Source organism: Daucus carota, chromosome 1 (genome assembly GCF_001625215.2).
Source record: "Daucus carota subsp. sativus chromosome 1, DH1 v3.0, whole genome shotgun sequence".
NCBI classification, from domain to species: domain Eukaryota; kingdom Viridiplantae; phylum Streptophyta; class Magnoliopsida; order Apiales; family Apiaceae; genus Daucus; species Daucus carota.
In genome coordinates, this window is record NC_030381.2 from 32864502 (window position 1) to 32885161 (window position 20660).

Consider the following 20660-nt stretch of genomic DNA (forward strand, 5'->3'; position numbering starts at 1 on the left):
TTCGGGACGGGAACGCAGCACGGACTTTAGTATAGTTTTATAACTTATTTTTCAGATTATTTTTTTAACAAAAATTTAAATGTTATATTTTTATTCAGAAAAAGAAAATTTTAAAACTAAGTTATAGAACTATATTTTATAAGAGCATTGAAGTGCGTGTCGAGCAGTGAAAAAGAAACATATAGAGTTAAATGGGACAGAGGGAGTATTTGTATAAGATTTTTGTTTTACAATACTCTCCCGCCCTCCTATCGACTTTGTTTTTTGGCACGGATTATGAGACTCCTGTAAAGTATAATTTCATAATATTTTTATAAATTCTTATTTTGTGAATAAAAGTTTGAAGTTTGAACTTTTATTTTAAAAAAAATCTAAAACGACGTTATAGAACTATATTTTATATCAATTTTAATATGCGTGCCAACAGCGAACGTAAACAACTATCGGGACAGAGGGAGTAAAAGTTCACAAATTTTAAATTTTCAAAAATAATAAATAATTGTAATTTTAGAGAACTTAGTCATATACTCCCTCCGTACACGAATAGTCACCATGGTGATGGGGACTTTGTCTCCTATAAAATATAGTTTTATAGATTATTTTAAATTATATTTTTTAAAAATATTTAAAAGTTAAATATTTATAGTGGAAATATAAATTTAAAGATAAATTATGAAATTATATTTTATACAAATATTATAATACATGCTAAATAATGAGAAAAACTTTAAAGAAAAATGTGAGAGGTGGAAGAATTATAATTCATGTCAAAATGGAAAAAAGTTTCGGTGTCTTTAAATATCAGATTTTGATTATCACCAAGTCCGATAAACTATGAGAACAGATACATGCCGCACAAAATAAAGGTGTTTGGAAATCCCTCACAAAATAAAGGTAACGTGTTTCTGCGGAGATTTTGCCGCAACACATTACCAGTTCGACATTTACTAAGGGACCGAGATGTGCCAGTCCCAATGACCAATTGAATGCTCAATGTGTGTGGGAGATGTAGAACACATCAATTCTTTCTTCGTTGACCGTAAGTATGTTAAAGAGAGTTGTCAAGCCGTAGGCCTTGATTTTAACTCGAGAGCAGAGGAACATGCTCATGTTTGGTTACACAACATGCTGTCCAAGGCGCCCGATGATACATTGATAAAAATTTCGACTGTACTGTGGAGTATTTGGTTTGCTCAAAATAAGCAAATTTTTGAAAGTAAGAATTTGCCTCCAGCTGTTGGAATTTCCCGGAGTAAAGAGCAAATTGTTGAATGGCGGGAAGCAAACAAAAAAACAGTTTCTATGCAGAATACCATGGAGAACAGAACAGCAGGCAAGGTCAAATGGAAACCACCATGAGTCAACCAATTCAAAATTAACGTGGATGCAGCATTGACAACAGGCAGAACTCGTTTGCAATTGGTATGATTATTAAAAACCAACAAAACCAATATAGAGCAGGAAAAACAATGAGATTTGCATGCTTAGTTTCAGTCTTGGAAGCAAAACTTGAGGGCATAATCTTGCTAGGGTGTCTTGTGAACTTAATTGTTTTATTGTTTTCTCGTGTCCTCAGTCATGTTTGTTGGGGATTTTATTATCGGGTGCTTTTGAGTTTTAATGAAATCTGCATTTAAAAAAAAAAAAAAAATCTGTATCGTCAAAGAAAAAAGAAAGACCCATGTATCTAACATTGATATATCTTTAATCGGAAGAGAGTGCGCGACAGGCCCATGAAAAAGATTTTTAAAGATGTGTACATTTCATTTCAAAGTCTTGTGGACTATTTCTGTTGATCCGGGTCACTTGACCACTAAAGCAAACCAACAAGTATGTACTTCATTGTTAAGACTTAAGAGTACTGAGTTCTTAAACTCAAAATAGAGTGGAGGAAAAAATTGTCCGGGTCAAAAACAGTTTGCAAATCATTGTGTTTTTGCAAATTGAGTTCCTAATTTTTTATTCAGTTTTATATTGGGTGTAAAGTAGGGGCTGGTCATCGATAAATCGTGCAATTTGTTTGTGGATTGTTTGGACATGAGTATTTTATTTGAAATTAAATACTTTGTCTCGCTGAGTTGAAGTTTGATTTATCTAAATTCTAACAAATTAAAATAAAGAGACCGTTTGGATAAACTTAAAATAAGTGATTATTGCTTAAAATAAAGAAGGAAGTAGAAGTTTGAAACAAGGTAAGAATTATAAGTAATTAAAATGTTTGAGAAAGAAGCAGAAGTCATAAAATAAAGACAGTGGGGCTGTTTTGGTTTATTTTAAAAGAAGTGACTTCTTGCTTATAGTAAAGAAATAGAGCAGAAGTGATACTGTAACATCCCGAATTTTCGGAATATTAAAAAGCTAATTTCACGACATAAATAATATCATTACTTAAATCAAAATCCTCAAATAATATATAAGTCAAAGCAGCGGTCAAACCCAATAATCAAAAGTCATAAACTTGGAGACGCAGCTCCATAATCCAAAACCAATAACTAATAAATTCATCAAATTATTCTTAATAAACACTAAGTCTTTATTCACTAATGCAAATATTCACAAAGCATAAAATCCAAAAGTCCTCAATCTTATTCTCAAAATCCTTCCACATGATAGAACCTGAAATATAGAAAAACGGATGAGCTACACAGCTCAGCAAGTACAATTTGACTAACAATTAATCTCGAAATCAGTGGGCGTTTTTATAAAACATTGTTCCTCAAAACAATAATAATTTTTAAAACACTTGTAAAAGCAAATCCAACCCACAGTTTATATTTTAAAAGCAAACAAAATTTAAAACAGAAGCAGAAACAGAAACAAAAATCTTATCAATACCACAGTCTTGCTCTACGGCCACACTTTCCCAGTGACCGGGATTTTATTCTTATTCTTTGCCACATTTACCCAGTGACCGGGATCTAAAGTTCAATAATCACGCGCCCTTAGCAGGTATCTAAAGTTGCACACTTGTGCGCCTACTAAGGGTATCTAAGGCTAGTTCCGGAACTATAGCGTAAATTACGAACGGGTTCGAAACGTAGAGACTGGGTCTTCAAAGATTCTCATATCTTATATCTTATAAACTCGAAACAAAATTCTTATATCTTATAACAAACATCCGAAATTCACAAAATCAAAATATCTTTTCGAAAATAAAAGTAAGTCAAAAAGTACTTACCTCATTGTCGACACTTAAAATCCGAAATTAATAACACGAACAAAGCCTATACATTTAATTGATAAACAAAACAAAATTAACATATAGTACTAATTAAACAATCAAGAGCAAGGCACGTAACAAGTCTTAACAAAATTCAAACTTTAACAACTAATAACAATTAACACAATTTCATTTATCGCATAAGATACATAACATACATACTGTTACAAATCTCAATATTAACCAAAGATAACTTCTAAATATGAGAAACTAATCAACTGGAGACTCAAAGTACACTCAACATGGATTCCAAAATGTCCAGATTCATAATAAACCGACAGATAACGAATTAGTTATGAATTTTAGAAGTTCAAGTAACACAGCAGGATTTTACTCAGGACCAGTTTACATTCAAAGCAGATTTTGACGAATCAAACAAACTGATCTCAATTAGACTATAACTAAACACTTAAAGAGAATTCTTGGAGGTTTCAGAATTGGTAAATATCACAATTTTATGGCAAATAACGAGGGAGATGCGAATTTTTAAACACAGAACAACTCAGCAGAAAAGTATGAACAGCCCTGAATCTTAGTAAGTCAGTTTAGACAATTAAATCAATTTAAACAACTTATGGGTATGACTGATAACTAAAGATTATATCTCAAGCTTTTCAGATTGGTATCAGGAGTAAATTTTCGACATACGATCAATTTATAGCGAATTTTTGAACATGGAAAAAAAGTTTCGCGACTAAGAACTGAAGGGTTACAAAAAATATCATTTTAAGCATAGATACACTGCTAATTTCGAAATAAGTCCTGAGACAAAAGTTGTAGGTATCGAAGAGAGCTTTTCAGAATGTCCAGAATCAACAAAATCCGATCAATTTTCAATTTACTACGATTTTTACAACCCAACTGATTCACAGAAAATACTATATACGAATTTCAGCATAAACAAACAGGCAAACAAGATATACTCACATCAAATACACATGACAAGGAACAACAAATCAATATATCAAGTCAACATATACTTGCAAGGATCGAAGACGAAGAAAACATACCCGTCCACGTAAATTGTTGAACGACTTATTCGGTATCTAAAGGGATTCTTATATAGCACATAAAACCTAATCAAAAATAGGAATTTCCAAACTTGGGTCAAAATTTTCTCCACCTCATAAACCAATTTCCAAATATAAGGTTTTCTCACAAAGATTTCGATTTTCTAAAATAATTCTACGCTTCTTTCCATTAATAAAGAATTCTATCTATTTTATTATTCAAATAACTAACACAAAATAATTCTAGAAGCTTCCAATTAATGCTAACATCTAATAATATAAATACAAACAAATTTTAAATCTCAAATCTAACTCATAATAACAATACTAATTAAATAGAAATATTTAAATAAATAAATAAAATCACAGTATTTTACATTCTACCCCCCTTAAAAAGAATTTGGTCCCCAAATTATCCCAAATCTGTTCTCCAAAATCCTATCTTAAAAGTCAAGACACACAACCAAAAACTCACTAACCACTGACAAGTCAAACTTGAACCTCAGTACTCGGATCGCACCCTAGGGAATGAGCTAGTCCCATACCTAACACACTCCGAAGGACAACCTCGCTCTGATACCAACTGTAACATCCCGAATTTTCGGAATATTAAAAAGCTAATTTCACGACATAAATAATATCATTACTTAAATCAAAATCCTCAAATAATATATAAGTCAAAGCAGCGGTCAAACCCAATAATCAAAAGTCATAAACTTGGAGACGCAGCTCCATAATCCAAAACCAATAACTAATAAATTCATCAAATTATTCTTAATAAACACTAAGTCTTTATTCACTAATGCAAATATTCACAAAGCATAAAATCCAAAAGTCCTCAATCTTATTCTCAAATTCCTTCCACATGATAGAACCTGAAATATAGAAAAACGGATGAGCTACACAGCTCAGCAAGTACAATTTGACTAACAATTAATCTCGAAATCAGTGGGCGTTTTTATAAAACATTGTTCCTCAAAACAATAATAATTTTTAAAACACTTGTAAAAGCAAATCCAACCCACAGTTTATATTTTAAAAGCAAACAAAATTTAAAACAGAAGCAGAAACAGAAACAAAAATCTTATCAATACCACAGTCTTGCTCTACGGCCACACTTTCCCAGTGACCGGGATTTTATTCTTATTCTTTGCCACATTTACCCAGTGACCGGGATCTAAAGTTCAATAATCACGCGCCCTTAGCAGGTATCTAAAGTTGCACACTTGTGCGCCTACTAAGGGTATCTAAGGCTAGTTCCGGAACTATAGCGTAAATTACGAACGGGTTCGAAACGTAGAGACTGGGTCTTCAAAGATTCTCATATCTTATATCTTATAAACTCGAAACAAAATTCTTATATCTTATAACAAACATCCGAAATTCACAAAATCAAAATATCTTTTCGAAAATAAAAGTAAGTCAAAAAGTACTTACCTCATTGTCGACACTTAAAATCCGAAATTAATAACACGAACAAAGCCTATACATTTAATTGATAAACAAAACAAAATTAACATATAGTACTAATTAAACAATCAAGAGCAAGGCACGTAACAAGTCTTAACAAAATTCAAACTTTAACAACTAATAACAATTAACACAATTTCATTTATCGCATAAGATACATAACATACATACTGTTACAAATCTCAATATTAACCAAAGATAACTTCTAAATATGAGAAACTAATCAACTGGAGACTCAAAGTACACTCAACATGGATTCCAAAATGTCCAGATTCATAATAAACCGACAGATAACGAATTAGTTATGAATTTTAGAAGTTCAAGTAACACAGCAGGATTTTACTCAGGACCAGTTTACATTCAAAGCAGATTTTGACGAATCAAACAAACTGATCTCAATTAGACTATAACTAAACACTTAAAGAGAATTCTTGGAGGTTTCAGAATTGGTAAATATCACAATTTTATGGCAAATAACGAGGGAGATGCGAATTTTTAAACACAGAACAACTCAGCAGAAAAGTATGAACAGCCCTGAATCTTAGTAAGTCAGTTTAGACAATTAAATCAATTTAAACAACTTATGGGTATGACTGATAACTAAAGATTATATCTCAAGCTTTTCAGATTGGTATCAGGAGTAAATTTTCGACATACGATCAATTTATAGCGAATTTTTGAACATGGAAAAAAAGTTTCGCGACTAAGAACTGAAGGGTTACAAAAAATATCATTTTAAGCATAGATACACTGCTAATTTCGAAATAAGTCCTGAGACAAAAGTTGTAGGTATCGAAGAGAGCTTTTCAGAATGTCCAGAATCAACAAAATCCGATCAATTTTCAATTTACTACGATTTTTACAACCCAACTGATTCACAGAAAATACTATATACGAATTTCAGCATAAACAAACAGGCAAACAAGATATACTCACATCAAATACACATGACAAGGAACAACAAATCAATATATCAAGTCAACATATACTTGCAAGGATCGAAGACGAAGAAAACATACCCGTCCACGTAAATTGTTGAACGACTTATTCGGTATCTAAAGGGATTCTTATATAGCACATAAAACCTAATCAAAAATAGGAATTTCCAAACTTGGGTCAAAATTTTCTCCACCTCATAAACCAATTTCCAAATATAAGGTTTTCTCACAAAGATTTCGATTTTCTAAAATAATTCTACGCTTCTTTCCATTAATAAAGAATTCTATCTATTTTATTATTCAAATAACTAACACAAAATAATTCTAGAAGCTTCCAATTAATGCTAACATCTAATAATATAAATACAAACAAATTTTAAATCTCAAATCTAACTCATAATAACAATACTAATTAAATAGAAATATTTAAATAAATAAATAAAATCACAGTATTTTACAGATAAGTAAATAAGTTAATAAAATGTTTGGAAAAGAAGCAGAATCTGTGAGAGAGAAGCTAGCATTCTTAACTTCTTAAAAGTGCTTCTGCTTGGTCAAGAAAAACAGAAGTCAGAAGCAACTCCAACTTCCTGTAAACAAACAGCACCAGTATTCTCAACTTTTTATAAATACTTCTAATACAAACAATACAAATAAATGCTTTTAACATATTTTGTCAAAAAAAAAAAGTGCTTTTAACATATAAATTCAGAAGTGGGGCTTTTAAGGCCGGCCAAATATCCCATAGTTCATATCTAAAATTTTGAAAAAAGTATTTTCTATGGCATTATTCGAAATAACAATTAATTCAAATATTAGAATCTCAGCTCTTAAGTCCAAATAGTGATTAAGCTGATTATTATATGTCTTTTTCCCAGCTAAAATACAGAAATTTTAACGTCTCAGACATTAGCAAAAACGTTCGAGATGAGGATATAGAGTTTTTAAGTTGTATTTGGAATTAAATTTTATCGAGTGTAATCTTTATTTATATTTATTGTATTGTTAATTTGAATTTAATAATTTTTAAGAAAGTTTAACTTTATTATATTTCACAATTAATATATATATATATATATATATATATAATTATATAAGTAAGTAAAAATTATTAAATATAATTGATAAGTATTAGTTGACATATAATTAATCAATTAACTAAATATATAAAAGATAAAATGTTAATATTTTTATTATTAAAAAGATTAGTTGAAAAGTGCCGAAAATGATGAAAAATACAAAATTGCACTTACATTGATGTGCTAACAGGGGCAATTTTGTGCTAACATAAGGAAAGGTTTGTCTTCATAATAATTTTTGCTCTGAAAGTTAAATTGATGCTTTGGAAATAAAATTTCCCCCACCTAAATTTAGACCAGATCTAGACCACTGTCAAGATAAACTTCTCCAACCTAAATTTAGACCTGATATAGACCCAGGGACGGAGCCACAACAAAGGTTGTGCTGGGCTCCAGCCCAGGACAAAAATAATATTATGAAATTTTTTATTATGTAGTCCAGTTTTTTGAAATTAGCCTATGATAAATTAGGCCCAACCCACTTTTTTTTATCTAAAACATTGAGAGTTAGGGAAGAATATAAATAAAGAAACTTGAAAATAAAACTCTAGTTAGGTTTTCGAGCAAAGAAGGGAAGAGATTAGAGATTCGAAAATAATTAACAAAAGTAAGTAAAATTTGTCATTTGACAAAGAATTTTTTTCAAAGTTAGTCTAAGTAAAAAATAATTTCGGGCTTCGCTCTTGTATAGGCCACTACGAAGATTTAGACCAAAATCAATTCAAATTAAGATTTTTAAACCACGACATCCTGAATGATCTTAATTCGAATAGAGAATGAGACATGCCAAAAGATTTGGTGACCAAAGAAGCAAAAGGAAAAATGTATCGAAGATATGCACGGTATTACAATATCATGAATTTTTTTAATAGAAATTAAATAACAATTCATGAAGCAAAAGCAATATCCGTTTCAGAAGCATGGTATCTGTGAATAAAATTATATTTATAGATGTACGAAAGTTTAATACTGTATATAATTTAGCCATATATTTTAATCATATACAACTATCTATATATTAGAATCTAAGCATAAAATCTCAATAATTATCAAACCGTTTATTAATTTAATTTGATTATAATTTTTCTGTCATCTACTCTCCCTTTTTTCCGATACCAAACCCGACCGAAGTGTCCCTTTGAGGTACGATTAACGATGCCTTAATTGGAGCATGGTTGTTAACCTACGTGCTGAGTGTTCGCAGTTTAGTCATCGGTTTGTTTTTGGAATATAGTCTGTGTTATCTTTTGAAATTCAACTAGTCCTGTTTGGCGAAACTCCGAAATGTAGAATATGCTAATTGCCAAACCTAACTAACATCCAATCATTCATTTCCACTGTGCGCCCGTCCTCAACTCCTCAGTGATCATCACCTCTACAATAATTTAAAATTCGGATTTTCTAGCTACTAATAATTAATTTTTGTTGAAACCTCATTAATAATTATGATCTCTGTGTATGCACAAAAATTATGATCAATAAAAGTCTTCCATCACAATAAAAATAGTTAGTATATATACATGAGCACACACTAAAAATATCCTTTAAAATTTTCACAAAGAAGATCAGCTTAACCTCAAAATTTCTTCGAATACATGATATGATTATATTTTTTGTTCTTTGATTTCAAATCTCTCATTATCATTTATATGTTTAGTTAAATTGACCCAATTTTAAACATAATCTAGCTAGTATAATTAAAGAAAACTAAAAATTATGTTACTATATATATAATTCATTTTAAAATATGTTTCCAGTTTCTTAGAATTATATAACAATAATTTCTAATTTGAATTTGAATAAAAATAATAATCATATAAAAGTTTAAACATGACAAATAATTTAAATCAAGGAATTGTGTTATTATATTTTTTTTAATTATTAAAATTTATATCATTGGCTAATTTTATAATCAGATTTTCGGTCATTACTAGATGACATATTTCATTTATTTTTTATCAGGAGCAACATAAAATTTCAAATAAAAGGATTCTGCTTAAAATGATTGTGTGAGCAATATCTCCATTTGGATATAATTCATTTTCAAGTACTTGGTGACATATATGTCAAACTACATTATTTAAAGTCTCTGGAAGCATGAAGCATGACCTCACTTATTCCTAAATTTGGAGCTTTGTGACAACTGTTTGTTGAAAATTATGGGAGCCTAATTCATGATGATTGAACTACTATTTTATTACTCCCTCAAAGATAAAATAAAAAAATTGAAAAGCTATTGTGTAAAGTAAATAGGTAGTAATAATGAGAGAATCGGTTGGGGGAGAATCAATAAAGAAAAAGATTTGACCTTTGCGTCGTTTGGGGACACCCTCTGATTATAAGGCAAACCAACCATAAACCAACGCAAATTTCACATGCATACACCTCGGCTCTTGCACCTCCTACGTTTACGATTTCACTTCTTCCTTTTGGCTCGAAAGAGCTCACATTCGTTCTGCAGAACACAGGTTGTTTATTTATTAACGGGTTGATTTAACTATTTTGTCAATTAATTATAGATATTTATTAGTAAATTAAATTAATTATTTTAATTAGTAAATTGAATTATTTATTTCGAACAGAATTATTTGATTACATTTTAGTTCGATAACCGAATATAACTAGTCTTCTAACTGAAAACCTCTTTCAAATTAAATAATATCAAATCTCTAAATTTTTATCAGTCTCGAACTTCCAAACATGTCATCATTAAGCTAAGTGTAATAAAAAAAAACTCTTTAAAATACTACTATGCCCAAGTCTCTAAATTTTTTTCTAAAAGACAATAGTGAAAGTACAGTTTTTTTTTTCCCATCATCGAATTAAGTTGAAGATGGACCATTGCATTTATTTCGAATTAATAATCATTTTAATTTTATGTACGTATTTTAAGCTTTTATCTTTGTTTCTAATATCTATAAAATGAAAATATAAATAAAAAGTTCAAAATCAAATTTACAAACTATCATTTTCATACACTTTAAAATATTAAAAAAAGAAAATAATTACTCATTTTAAAACTGCAACGAGAAAAAATTGAAAGTACATTATTTTTTGACACAAAGAAAAGCAATTTCATTAATTAGAACATAATACAGTCGGAACAAACCCCCAACTAACCATACAACCAGGTTGGAAAACAAATATCATACTAAAAACAATTAGTTGATTTGTTTTCTGATCGCTTGACATGTAGAATTTAAAAATGAGTTAATTGCAATTGGCACCTTTTTATTTCAGCATATTGCACATTGCACCTAATAATTTTGGAAAATACACTTTGCAGCCCCAGACTTTTAACCCGTAGACACTTTGCACCCTTTCCGTTAATTTCTGCCGTTACCGTTAACTTTTGCGGGGGCATTTTGGGAAATTTAATTATATTTAATTAAAATCAGACCTTTATTTAAATTTTCTGACCATCTAAACGATATTTTTTGGAAAACTTATAGTTCTAAGAAGATTTTTTTATTCTCTACAACTTTCGTTCTTTAAATTTTTCCGATAAATATCGTTTAGATGGTCAAAAAATTTAAATAAAAATCCGATTTTAATTAAATATAATTAAATTTCCCAAAATGCCCCCGCAAAAGTTAACGGTAACGGCAGAAATCAACGGAAAGGGTGCAAAGTGTCTACGGGTTAAAAATCTGGGGCTGCAAAGTGTATTTTTCAAAACTATTAGATGTGATGTGCAATATACTGAAACCAAAAGAGTGTCAGTTGCAATTAACTCTTTAAAAAATTTTAGAGCTAAAATTGAAATCAAAAATCTTTCGAGCGATCAAAATTGCACCAACATCAAAATTAGTTTAACCTTTAAATCAAAATTTTCAAATACTAATCCAACTCATAAACACTGGACTTAGCTCATTAGTGCAGACAATCTCAAATTCTCGAAACCTTTTCATTCCACAAAATAATACTCCAATCCAATTCTGTCGCACTTGTTTTTTCTTGTTACGGAAAATATGCGTCCATTCAAGTGAACTGGACGGCACCCAGTCAAAACGAACGTGGATAAATAATTCAAAGTCACTTAATAATCTCCATTTGTTGGCTTCTTATACCTACACATTCTTCTTCTTACGTCTACTAGTTCCCATTTTTGGTCAATCTTAAAGTATTTAACATCTTCCTGCCCTGCTCTTGTTTAGGCGGAGCTGTCAATGAGCTCACAATCTCTCACCCCTTTTATTCATTTCTCCAACTCCCCCGCATTCACACACATTTACACTTTATTTATGTGACGAGAATTTAATGTCGAGCAGCGGTGCCTCGCTTATTCAACTTCACATGACTTGAGTGCTTCTGTAACCTCCTTTTTATTCCGAATTACGTTTCTTTGTAAGTCTCCTAACTCCTACTTTCTTATCACTTTTTTCTCCGTAAATATTTTACGAGCCGAGCTCGAGAGGTGAGATATATTTGATGCACCTAATTGCGTTGCATGTAATATTTGTATGTATGCATAACATGAGCACAGGCATATAGATTGTGGGTATTTTGTGTGTGTGAAATTTGAAAATGAGTCAGTTTGGTGAATTGTTGGGTTTGAGTTTGGGATTGCAGGGAAGAGAAGAAGGGAAAACGATTCTTGAATTTTTGAAGGAGAGGATGGACGGTGTGGATCGATTGGAGAGACGCAAGTCACTTGCTCAACGGCTGGGATTCAAAGGGATGGGCTGTTGTGGGGCCACTTGGGGTGTACGAGATTCGGACATAAGCGTCATGGACGACGATGATCGTTCCTATGATTTTGATTCGGGCCCACCGTTGACAAACAATCAGACAGAGCAGCAGGCTGAGGATGTAGAATCGGGTCGGGTTGACCCGGTTGTCAGTCCGGATCCGGGTTGTGAAAGTGGAGCTCCGGTCGTGGCGGGGATGAATTTAGCGGATGCGTTGGCCGCCGAACGGCAATTCCGGGCGGGTGACGAGGGAGAAGACGGGTCGGGTTTGAGTCCGACCCGACCCGATAATGTGCCGGATACGCCGTTGAGGGTGTCGTTGATGAGACTGTTGGAAGAAACGGACGGCGGAGATGGGGAGGAGGTGGAAGAGAAAGGGGTGGTGGGGTCCACGGGGAGTGCGGATTCAGTGTGCTGCGTGTGCATGGGAAGGAAGAAAGGATCGGCGTTTATACCATGTGGCCATACTTTTTGTAGGGTGTGCTCGAGGGAGCTGTGGTTGAATCGAGGGACGTGTCCTCTTTGCAACCGTCAGATCGTTGAAATTCTTGATATTTTCTGAGATTTTGCTCTGTGATCGATGAAGGTTTGTATACGCAGATTTGATTTACATTTTTATGTATCCCTCGTTGTGAAAAAAAGGCTGGCAATGTGTGGTTTCTTTGTAAATATCGAAATTCAAGCCAACGAGTCGACCATCGAGGCATGTATGGCATTTGACAAAACTCAAGCTTAACAAGGGAATCGAAAAATTAAGCTTGGTAGATTCTACATGGATTATGTAATGATTTTCTATGTGTTTTTTCTGCAGTTAAAATCTTGAAAATTAATACATGGCTTTTTCCCTAAACAAAGGAATGTAATTCTCCCACCGTCCCTCTATAAAATTTTATATGATCCTTACTTTTTGCACGTATTTATTGAGAAGCTTTATATTTTGGATTTGATTTATCTTGGATAAACTGCATTGCTGATTTCGGCACCCTAAAAGATAAACAGCAGAAGATGCTGAGATATAAAAGGATTCAGATTCGGTTCGTCGTTGGATGAACTGCATTGCTGATATTAACACCCAAAAGAGAAACAGTAGAAGTTGGATGAACATGAACTGCATTGTTAATAGTGACACCCAAAAAAGAAACAGTAGAAGATGCCATTCATTTGCTGAGAAATAAAAGCATTTTCGAAAATTCGAGTGATTGAAGCTGAAACAGCTACTTTCAAAATAACAGAAGAAAAACGACTGGACAAAGTGTTCGAGGTCATTGTGCAATGTCCTAATAAAATGCCTAGTGGCATGACCGATCTATTTGGTTTTGGGGGGTAACCACAAGAGGTAAATGACATGTAAGAGAGGTACCTTCAGTCCTTCACATAATACTTGTAAAAAAAAAGTAATCAAGTAAAGGGTAAGATGACAAACCCAAAGAGATACAGTACCATTCTTCTCTCAATTGCACATCAGCTGCACCAATGAAATTAAAGCACAGTACAAATTGTCAAATTCAAAATATGTTCGGAACGTCACCCCATAATGGAACGGGAAGGAATGGATTGGAAAATTTGTGAACAAACTTCAAAATTAGTTAAATCTTAAATCCAATGCGCTTCCATTCAAATCTTGACGTTCCTATGATTGTCGACGATTAGCGTATAAGATTCCCAGCAGTAGAAATAAAGTTGGTTGCGAACAGGAGCAAGATTCATAGTGGTGAAACCGGAAACAACATAACAGAGGAAACAGTGAAGAATAGCAATCAGGCAATCACCTTGTTCTATTTCTCTGGCACATCATTCATATCAGGTTTCTCATGAATACCATCACTTTTCGAATCAAGCTCTGCTACCTCTGCTTTAGTTTCACTTGAGTTGGATTCATCCTCAGCATCAACCTCATCCACAGATTCCTTTTTTTATTCTTCGAGTGCAGCAGTCTGATGTCAACCACCCACCATTGAATCAATTACAAATGAAACATATTACAGAGAATGAAATAAGTAAATGACTTAGCATAGCTTCTCATATCACATAATGCATCTTAAAATTAATAACTAAAATATAGGAATATCGTATGCTGTTTTTTTTTTGTGTACTTTCAAGTTTCATTTTACCCTTAGACGTACTCTGAAAACAAAAACACTAGAAGCACCCAAGCAAAAGAACCCCGACATTATTTCAGATATTTTAAAAATTACCAGCAACTCAGTAAGAGTTGCCGAACAACACAGCTACAATGTTAGAGGCACCCAGAATAGTAGACAATTAACTGAGATGTTCAGAACAAGGATTAACATTAACCGTCCAATGACGATCACTCAATTGTAATCTCAGAATAACAGATCATAACGGACAGGACAAAGAAAAGACCCTCGATTCAGAAAGTGAACTTCTATGTTTACCAGAACTCATAGAGTTCATATTTGTATGATGCCTGTGAGATTCACATCTTTTGAAGCAGCAATGCGGGTAAAGGCCCAACGAATAGAACATTGTGTAATTAATATAACGGAAGAATCTTTCTATAGCAGCCTTTTCTAGTTTTGCATTATAACACTGAGTTTGATGCACTTGAAAGAACTATTGTTCTTATCTAATAGTGCAACAATTTGTTATAACTTAAAACCTCAGCAACAGAGCATCAGATGAAGACTACAGGTGTGGATTGGCTATATACAATGTGCTTACGGTAGAAGAGCTTGATGGCTGAGGTAGAACAACTTTGGCACAAAACGCTTTGGCACGCATTCATGACACATAAAATGTGTCCTTTAATAAAAACTTACAAAGTTTGTACCTGTATCCCAAGATTGCTAGCATTATTTGATTACAACTTATACTATAATGGAACGGGAAGGAATGGATTGGATCTAAGATTTGAATGGAAGAATGGATTATGTAAAAGCTAAGAGTGAATAAAAACGAGATACTGCAAATCCAAAGATACAGCTTGCAAGATAATCGAGTAATGTCATGAAAGGTGGAATAATATTATATAGACATCCCATAAAATAGTACAGATTTTAATGTTATTCAGGGGATTCAAAACTCAAACACATTCATGAAGGCCAAGCACCAAGGAACCCAGAGCAGAACAATACTTTCTCTGAAAATGACCTACGCTGGACATTCATATGTACATATAGGTAAAAAAAGTGAAGGCATTGCTCCAATAAATTAGCAACGGAGAGAACTCAAAATAAGACTAGAGAAAAAACCTTACGTGAACCATTTAAAGCCGGTTGTGCAACCAAATACTGGCCTCCTCTGCCAAGACAAGACTCACACAGTAACACTAAAGGCTATATATTACTGCAGACAAGAGTAACTGCATAATTGCATCGCCATTCTTATATATAAAAATAAAATATTGTTAGTTTCATTAGCCATAAAAATGCAACACAGCAATGTGTAAAACCTAGTGGGCAAATCAATACGTTAGGTGAACATAGCTTTTGGAAATGGCATGGTTCATGTGAAAATTCATTCAGGTTCAGTTCAGGCCGGATTCAATGGGTAGCCGTGTTTATTAGTCAGGAATTAAGGGCTTAGTCATCTAAGATAAGACAGAGGACCTTAATAGAAATTTAAGCTCTAACCTGTAATGATAAACCGCTCACCATTTATGATTGCTTTAAGTAAAACTGTGAAATCCGTTGCAGGAAAGAACTAGGTAGGTAGATGAGATCTTAGAAATTCAAGCTCTAAGAAATCAATTAAGAGAATCAACTAATTGTCTAGTACAATTACTCATCGTGCATCAGTAATCACAGTTACAAATATGAATATGTGATATATTCATATTTGTTAATCTTGCTTGTTCGAAATTTCAAATGACCTTCACCAGATAAATATAAATCTATAAGCAAAATTGCAAGGTACATTATTCCTCCTCCTTCCTTTTGAAACACCAGATAACACGTGTAAATTACAGATGCCGCTAAATTTCATCTAGGCGAGACTCATATTGTCGTATCAGATACCATCAAAAATACAGACTTCAGACGGATATGATCACTTGTTTAGCAAGAAATCAATAACATAAATCACCGTCATATACCAAGACAAATCAGTTTCTACGTTCAAAGTTCCTAATTTGTACACAAATAACTGTACTCTAATACATTTTACATTCTTTGCTAATAGCTACCATGTCAAATTGACTTCACCCGGTACATTAGTAATTATATATCTATAAGCAAGGTACATTATAACAGATGGGATATTCATGAAAAATAAAAATACTATATAAAGAAACTCCAAACATTACAAACATAGATTGCAAAATCTTAAAAAGACGCAAGTGCATAGTACAATTTAATCAACTCATCAATCATCAACATCTGATAAACTTTAGCAGGACTTGTACATTTACATGTCAAACCGAAAACCAAACAATAATTAGCAAAGACGGTAATGTTGATGATCTAATATTTCTATAAAAAAAACGGAAAATGGAAAAAGGAGAACCACTCTTCTATTAAGTAAAAAGATGTTTTGTTCCTCAATCATACTGAGAAATGAGGAAAAATATAATGAGAAATAATTTGAGCTTACTTGCAAGTTGAACAAATAAATCACTCCCCTGAAATATGATTTGGCTTATCATTTTCTGCTTCACTTGCAGCATCATCAGTTACTTTAAGTTTCACTTCATTAACTTCAGCTCCCCCACCATTAGAACAGTGATTCTTCAAAACTGTTGAAATATCAACCTCAGAAGCTCCAGCAAGCTTAAATCGCTCAATGGAAGTATCGAGTTTCTTCTCCCAGCCTGTCAACCCCAACTTGCACTCAACCTGAGACCGCTCAAAAAGCATGTTGCCCCAAAAAAGATGAATCTGTGATCGCATCACAGCAACTTGTTCTGCTGCTTCTTCAGATGATAACTCCACTTGACTGGTCTCACCTTCATTAGAACTTGTCTGTTTTTTCTTTCTTTTCAACAACTCTTCTCTCTTGCTTGAACTAGGATCCTTCAACTCCATGGCTCTCTGTTCCTCCATCTTTTCCCACATCTCTGTAGCTGCTTTCATTTTTTCCTCAGCACTGTCGAACAGTTCGATTGTTTCTGTAGGGTCCCATTTGGAGAGATCTTCTTTTTTAGCAAGAACATATGACCAGTGGAGTTTTGCCATTTCAAACTGCTGCTGCCCTAGGGCCAATAATCCTTCATAAAAGTCTACTTTTATTATAAGTGCTTCCTCATACTTCTCTTTCGCTAAAGAGTACTTTTCTTTTACCCAGTCATAAGCTGCTTGAAGTTGGGATGCCACCAAATCCTTTGCAGCAGAGTCATCTACTGGAATTCGCTTCCTTGCTGCACACATGTGGACATTCCCCCAATTAAAGAAAGCTAAAGCAGCCACCTCTTGGAACTTTATAGCAGCCTTGTCAAAAAGGCTTTGAGCTGCTTCACTTGTCACCGTCTCCTCCAGGGCCTCAGAGCACAGTTCCATGCCAAGCTCATGGAGATCAATATGAACATCTGAATCAATGCCAACATGGGACCTAAACAACTGAGCAAACTCAAACAACCAGTCATCCATCTCCACTTCCTTGAGCTCAGGATCTTCTGATGCTCTTGGTGTCTCCTCCAGAGATGTCTTTTCAGTCTTATTCTCAACTTCAGTTCCAACAGATTCTACCGCAGCATCGCCCAATGAAGAATGTGACCCAATCTCATCAACTTTGGTCCCTTCACTTTCCAGAGGAATCTCCTCTTCTTCTTCCGGTATAGGTGGCTCCTGCTCTGGGGGAACCTCAACGATATGCAATCTCAACATCCCAATCAAGTTATTTTTATCTGTTTGAGGTTCTTTCTGCAACAGACTTTCAACATAGGACTCTGCCAATCTAAGTTCACTTGTGCATGTTATAGTCACCAAGTCTCCGTCATGATCCTTGAACTTAATCACAACTGAGTCCCATAGTGGAAAGCGTTCTCCCACGATCTCCCTCAATGCTTTGAAACTGCAACCCACTGGCATCTTTGCAAGCCTTATGTCATGGTCATACACTAATTTCAATGGTCTCCACTGTATTGAAGCTCCAGAAGATTTCCCCTGAGATTGCTGCGACACAGATGAAGAAGACTTCTGATCCTTTTGGGAATCCTTCACTAGATTGCCATTGGGTTTTGTAGGACCATTAGGTCTCTTCAAAGCCTGTTTTGACATTTGAGGCTTTACTTCAGGACTAACCCGAGCTCCATTTTCAAGAGGAACTACAGACGTCTTATCCGTCTTATCTGTCTTATCACTTGTAGACGAACCAGACCCCGAAAGAGAAGCTGCAGTCTTTTTCGGCATTGCACGAGCTGGCAAACACGGCCCAAGACCCGAAACTGGTGCTCCACGGACTGCAGAAGCACCGAGAGCAGCCGGTGAAGGCCGACTATGAATATCCTGCTGAGCCTCTTGACGAGTCCCAATTGCAGTCTTCAACCGCTGACAAATATCCAACGCATCCTTATTACTCGAATCAACCCCTAACAACAACTGCACATCCTGCATTCCCAATTCATACTTCCCTATCGCCTCATACGCCCGTGCTCTCCTAAGAAGAGCCCGAACAAAGTGAGGCTGAACCAACAAAGCCATAGAACACTCCGCAATCACAGCATCATAATCAATAGGCTTCATTTGCATCAAACAAGCAGCTCTATTGCTATGAAAAACAGCGCGTTCCGGGTGCACTTTCGGAATCAACTTAAGTGCATCATTATAATGTTCAAGAGCACCCACAAAATCTTTAGCTTGAAACCTACTGTTCCCCTCTTCTTTAAGTTCATTAGCTCTTTTCAAGAAAATGGTGGAATCCCAAACAACCCCATTATTCGAAACAGGCAAAGAAACATTATCTTTTGCTGAATTTTGGTTCTTATTTTGATTAACAACACCACCCTTTTTCTTTTTACCTCCAGACTTCCCCATATAATTAATTAATTTCACACACAGACCTTAAAGATTGAAACTTTATTCAAGAAAATGAAATACAGAGATAAAGATAGATATATAGAGACTTACGAAGATTCAAAGGTGGATATAGATGCAGTTTGATCCAAATGTGAGGACCCAGAAGATGATTGAAAAATGTAAGTATAAATCTAAATAGTCTGGAGAGGGAGAATGAGAATATGAGATGGGGTTTGGGGAAACACAGTTGATTTTCGAAACCCTAGATAGATGTATATCCGTTGTCGCCAATTTCGGGCTATAAATTAGTACTATAATACTCAACGAAATGTAATAATTTTGTTTGTTTTTATAATATTTAGGAAAAAATTCCATGGAGACCAAATTTTCATCTGTGACCTTGGAGACCACTTATATTCTGCAATTAAAACACTACCAAATTTTTTGTTTTGAGAAGTACATTCGATAAATATCACTATTTCATTAAAAATGTTGAAAATTATTTATACTAAACAAGTAGAACATGTATGTTCCGCAAGATCAACAAATGTTCTGCACACTAAACATGGTTTTGTAAAATAATATGTTTTTTAATGTTTTATTTGCCAAATGTATAAAATTTGCAAGATTGTCAATAAAATAATGATCTTTGCAGAACATGATTCGAAAAATGATACGTTTTGCAATGTTTTTATGGAATATTTTAGTTGCAGTACATAAGTGGTCTCCAATGAAAACGTGGTCTCCATAGACCCATATAATTATGTGTTTATTAAATTTTTAAGTATAATTTTTATTTTGAAACCAGCTAATAACATCAATAATATCTAACTCTGGATAGTAAATATATTTTTATTTACTCGGACTAATACGATATAATTTGTATATGAGAGATTTTTATAATCAGTGAAGTCTAGTGGGCTGCTCAATCCAATTATAATGATACGGATAGAATTATAGTCCCATGCTAGAAACGACCAAGAGGGACCAATATGATGTGATGGTAAAAAAAATTGGATAAAAGTGGGCATGTAATATGAAACAGAGGGAATATTGTGTATTGTAAAATTCAATAACTTGGAAGAAAATCATAACGTTGTAACTTGTATTGTTTAAATCAACTTTTATTTCCAATATTTTATAGTATAATTTTATATAAAAAAGACACCACTTAAGCTAATTGAATATAGATATAATAAACATAATCTTCATTTGTTCATTTAAGTTTAGTAATTTTGGTAGACTAGTTGTGGTCGTTGTGGAGATAAATACATCACGTATTGTATCCAGGGGTGAGCAAAACCGAACCGGAACCGAAAAACCGAACTGAACCGTATA

The 20660-nt window shown here is 33.5% G+C and overlaps 2 protein-coding genes across 3 annotated transcripts; one reads left to right on the forward strand and one right to left on the reverse strand.

Annotated features, from left to right (window-relative positions):
* The first annotated feature begins 12244 nt into the window (after window positions 1–12244).
* Window positions 12245–13077, forward strand: LOC108209146 (uncharacterized). Its single transcript, XM_017379907.2, has one exon. The coding sequence runs from the start codon at window positions 12245–12247 to the stop codon at window positions 12968–12970; it is 726 nt and encodes a 241-aa protein (XP_017235396.1). The 3' UTR covers window positions 12971–13077.
* Window positions 12290–19611, reverse strand: LOC108204540 (protein CLMP1). Of its 2 annotated transcripts, XR_010284729.1 has the most exons (3): window positions 16963–19611; window positions 14178–14342; window positions 12290–14038 (listed from the first exon to the last, which is right to left on the reverse strand). XR_010284729.1 is itself a non-coding variant. In XM_017374034.2 (2 exons), exon 1 carries the CDS (start codon window positions 19338–19340, stop codon window positions 16983–16985), a length of 2358 nt encoding a protein of 785 aa, XP_017229523.1. In that variant the 5' UTR covers window positions 19341–19611; the 3' UTR covers window positions 12290–14342; window positions 16963–16982. The 2 variants fall into 2 exon arrangements, 1 of the variants encoding a protein (XP_017229523.1); XM_017374034.2 differs by having other exon boundaries at window positions 12290–14342.
* Between the last annotated feature and the right edge of the window lie 1049 nt (window positions 19612–20660).

What these genes read in the sequence shown, in the direction of transcription:
- LOC108209146 (XM_017379907.2), top strand. Translation starts at nt 12,245, where the DNA reads ATGAGTCAGTTTGGTGAATTGTTGGGTTTGAGTTTGGGATTGCAGGGA.
- LOC108204540 (XM_017374034.2), bottom strand. Translation starts at nt 19,340, where the DNA reads ATGGGGAAGTCTGGAGGTAAAAAGAAAAAGGGTGGTGTTGTTAATCAA.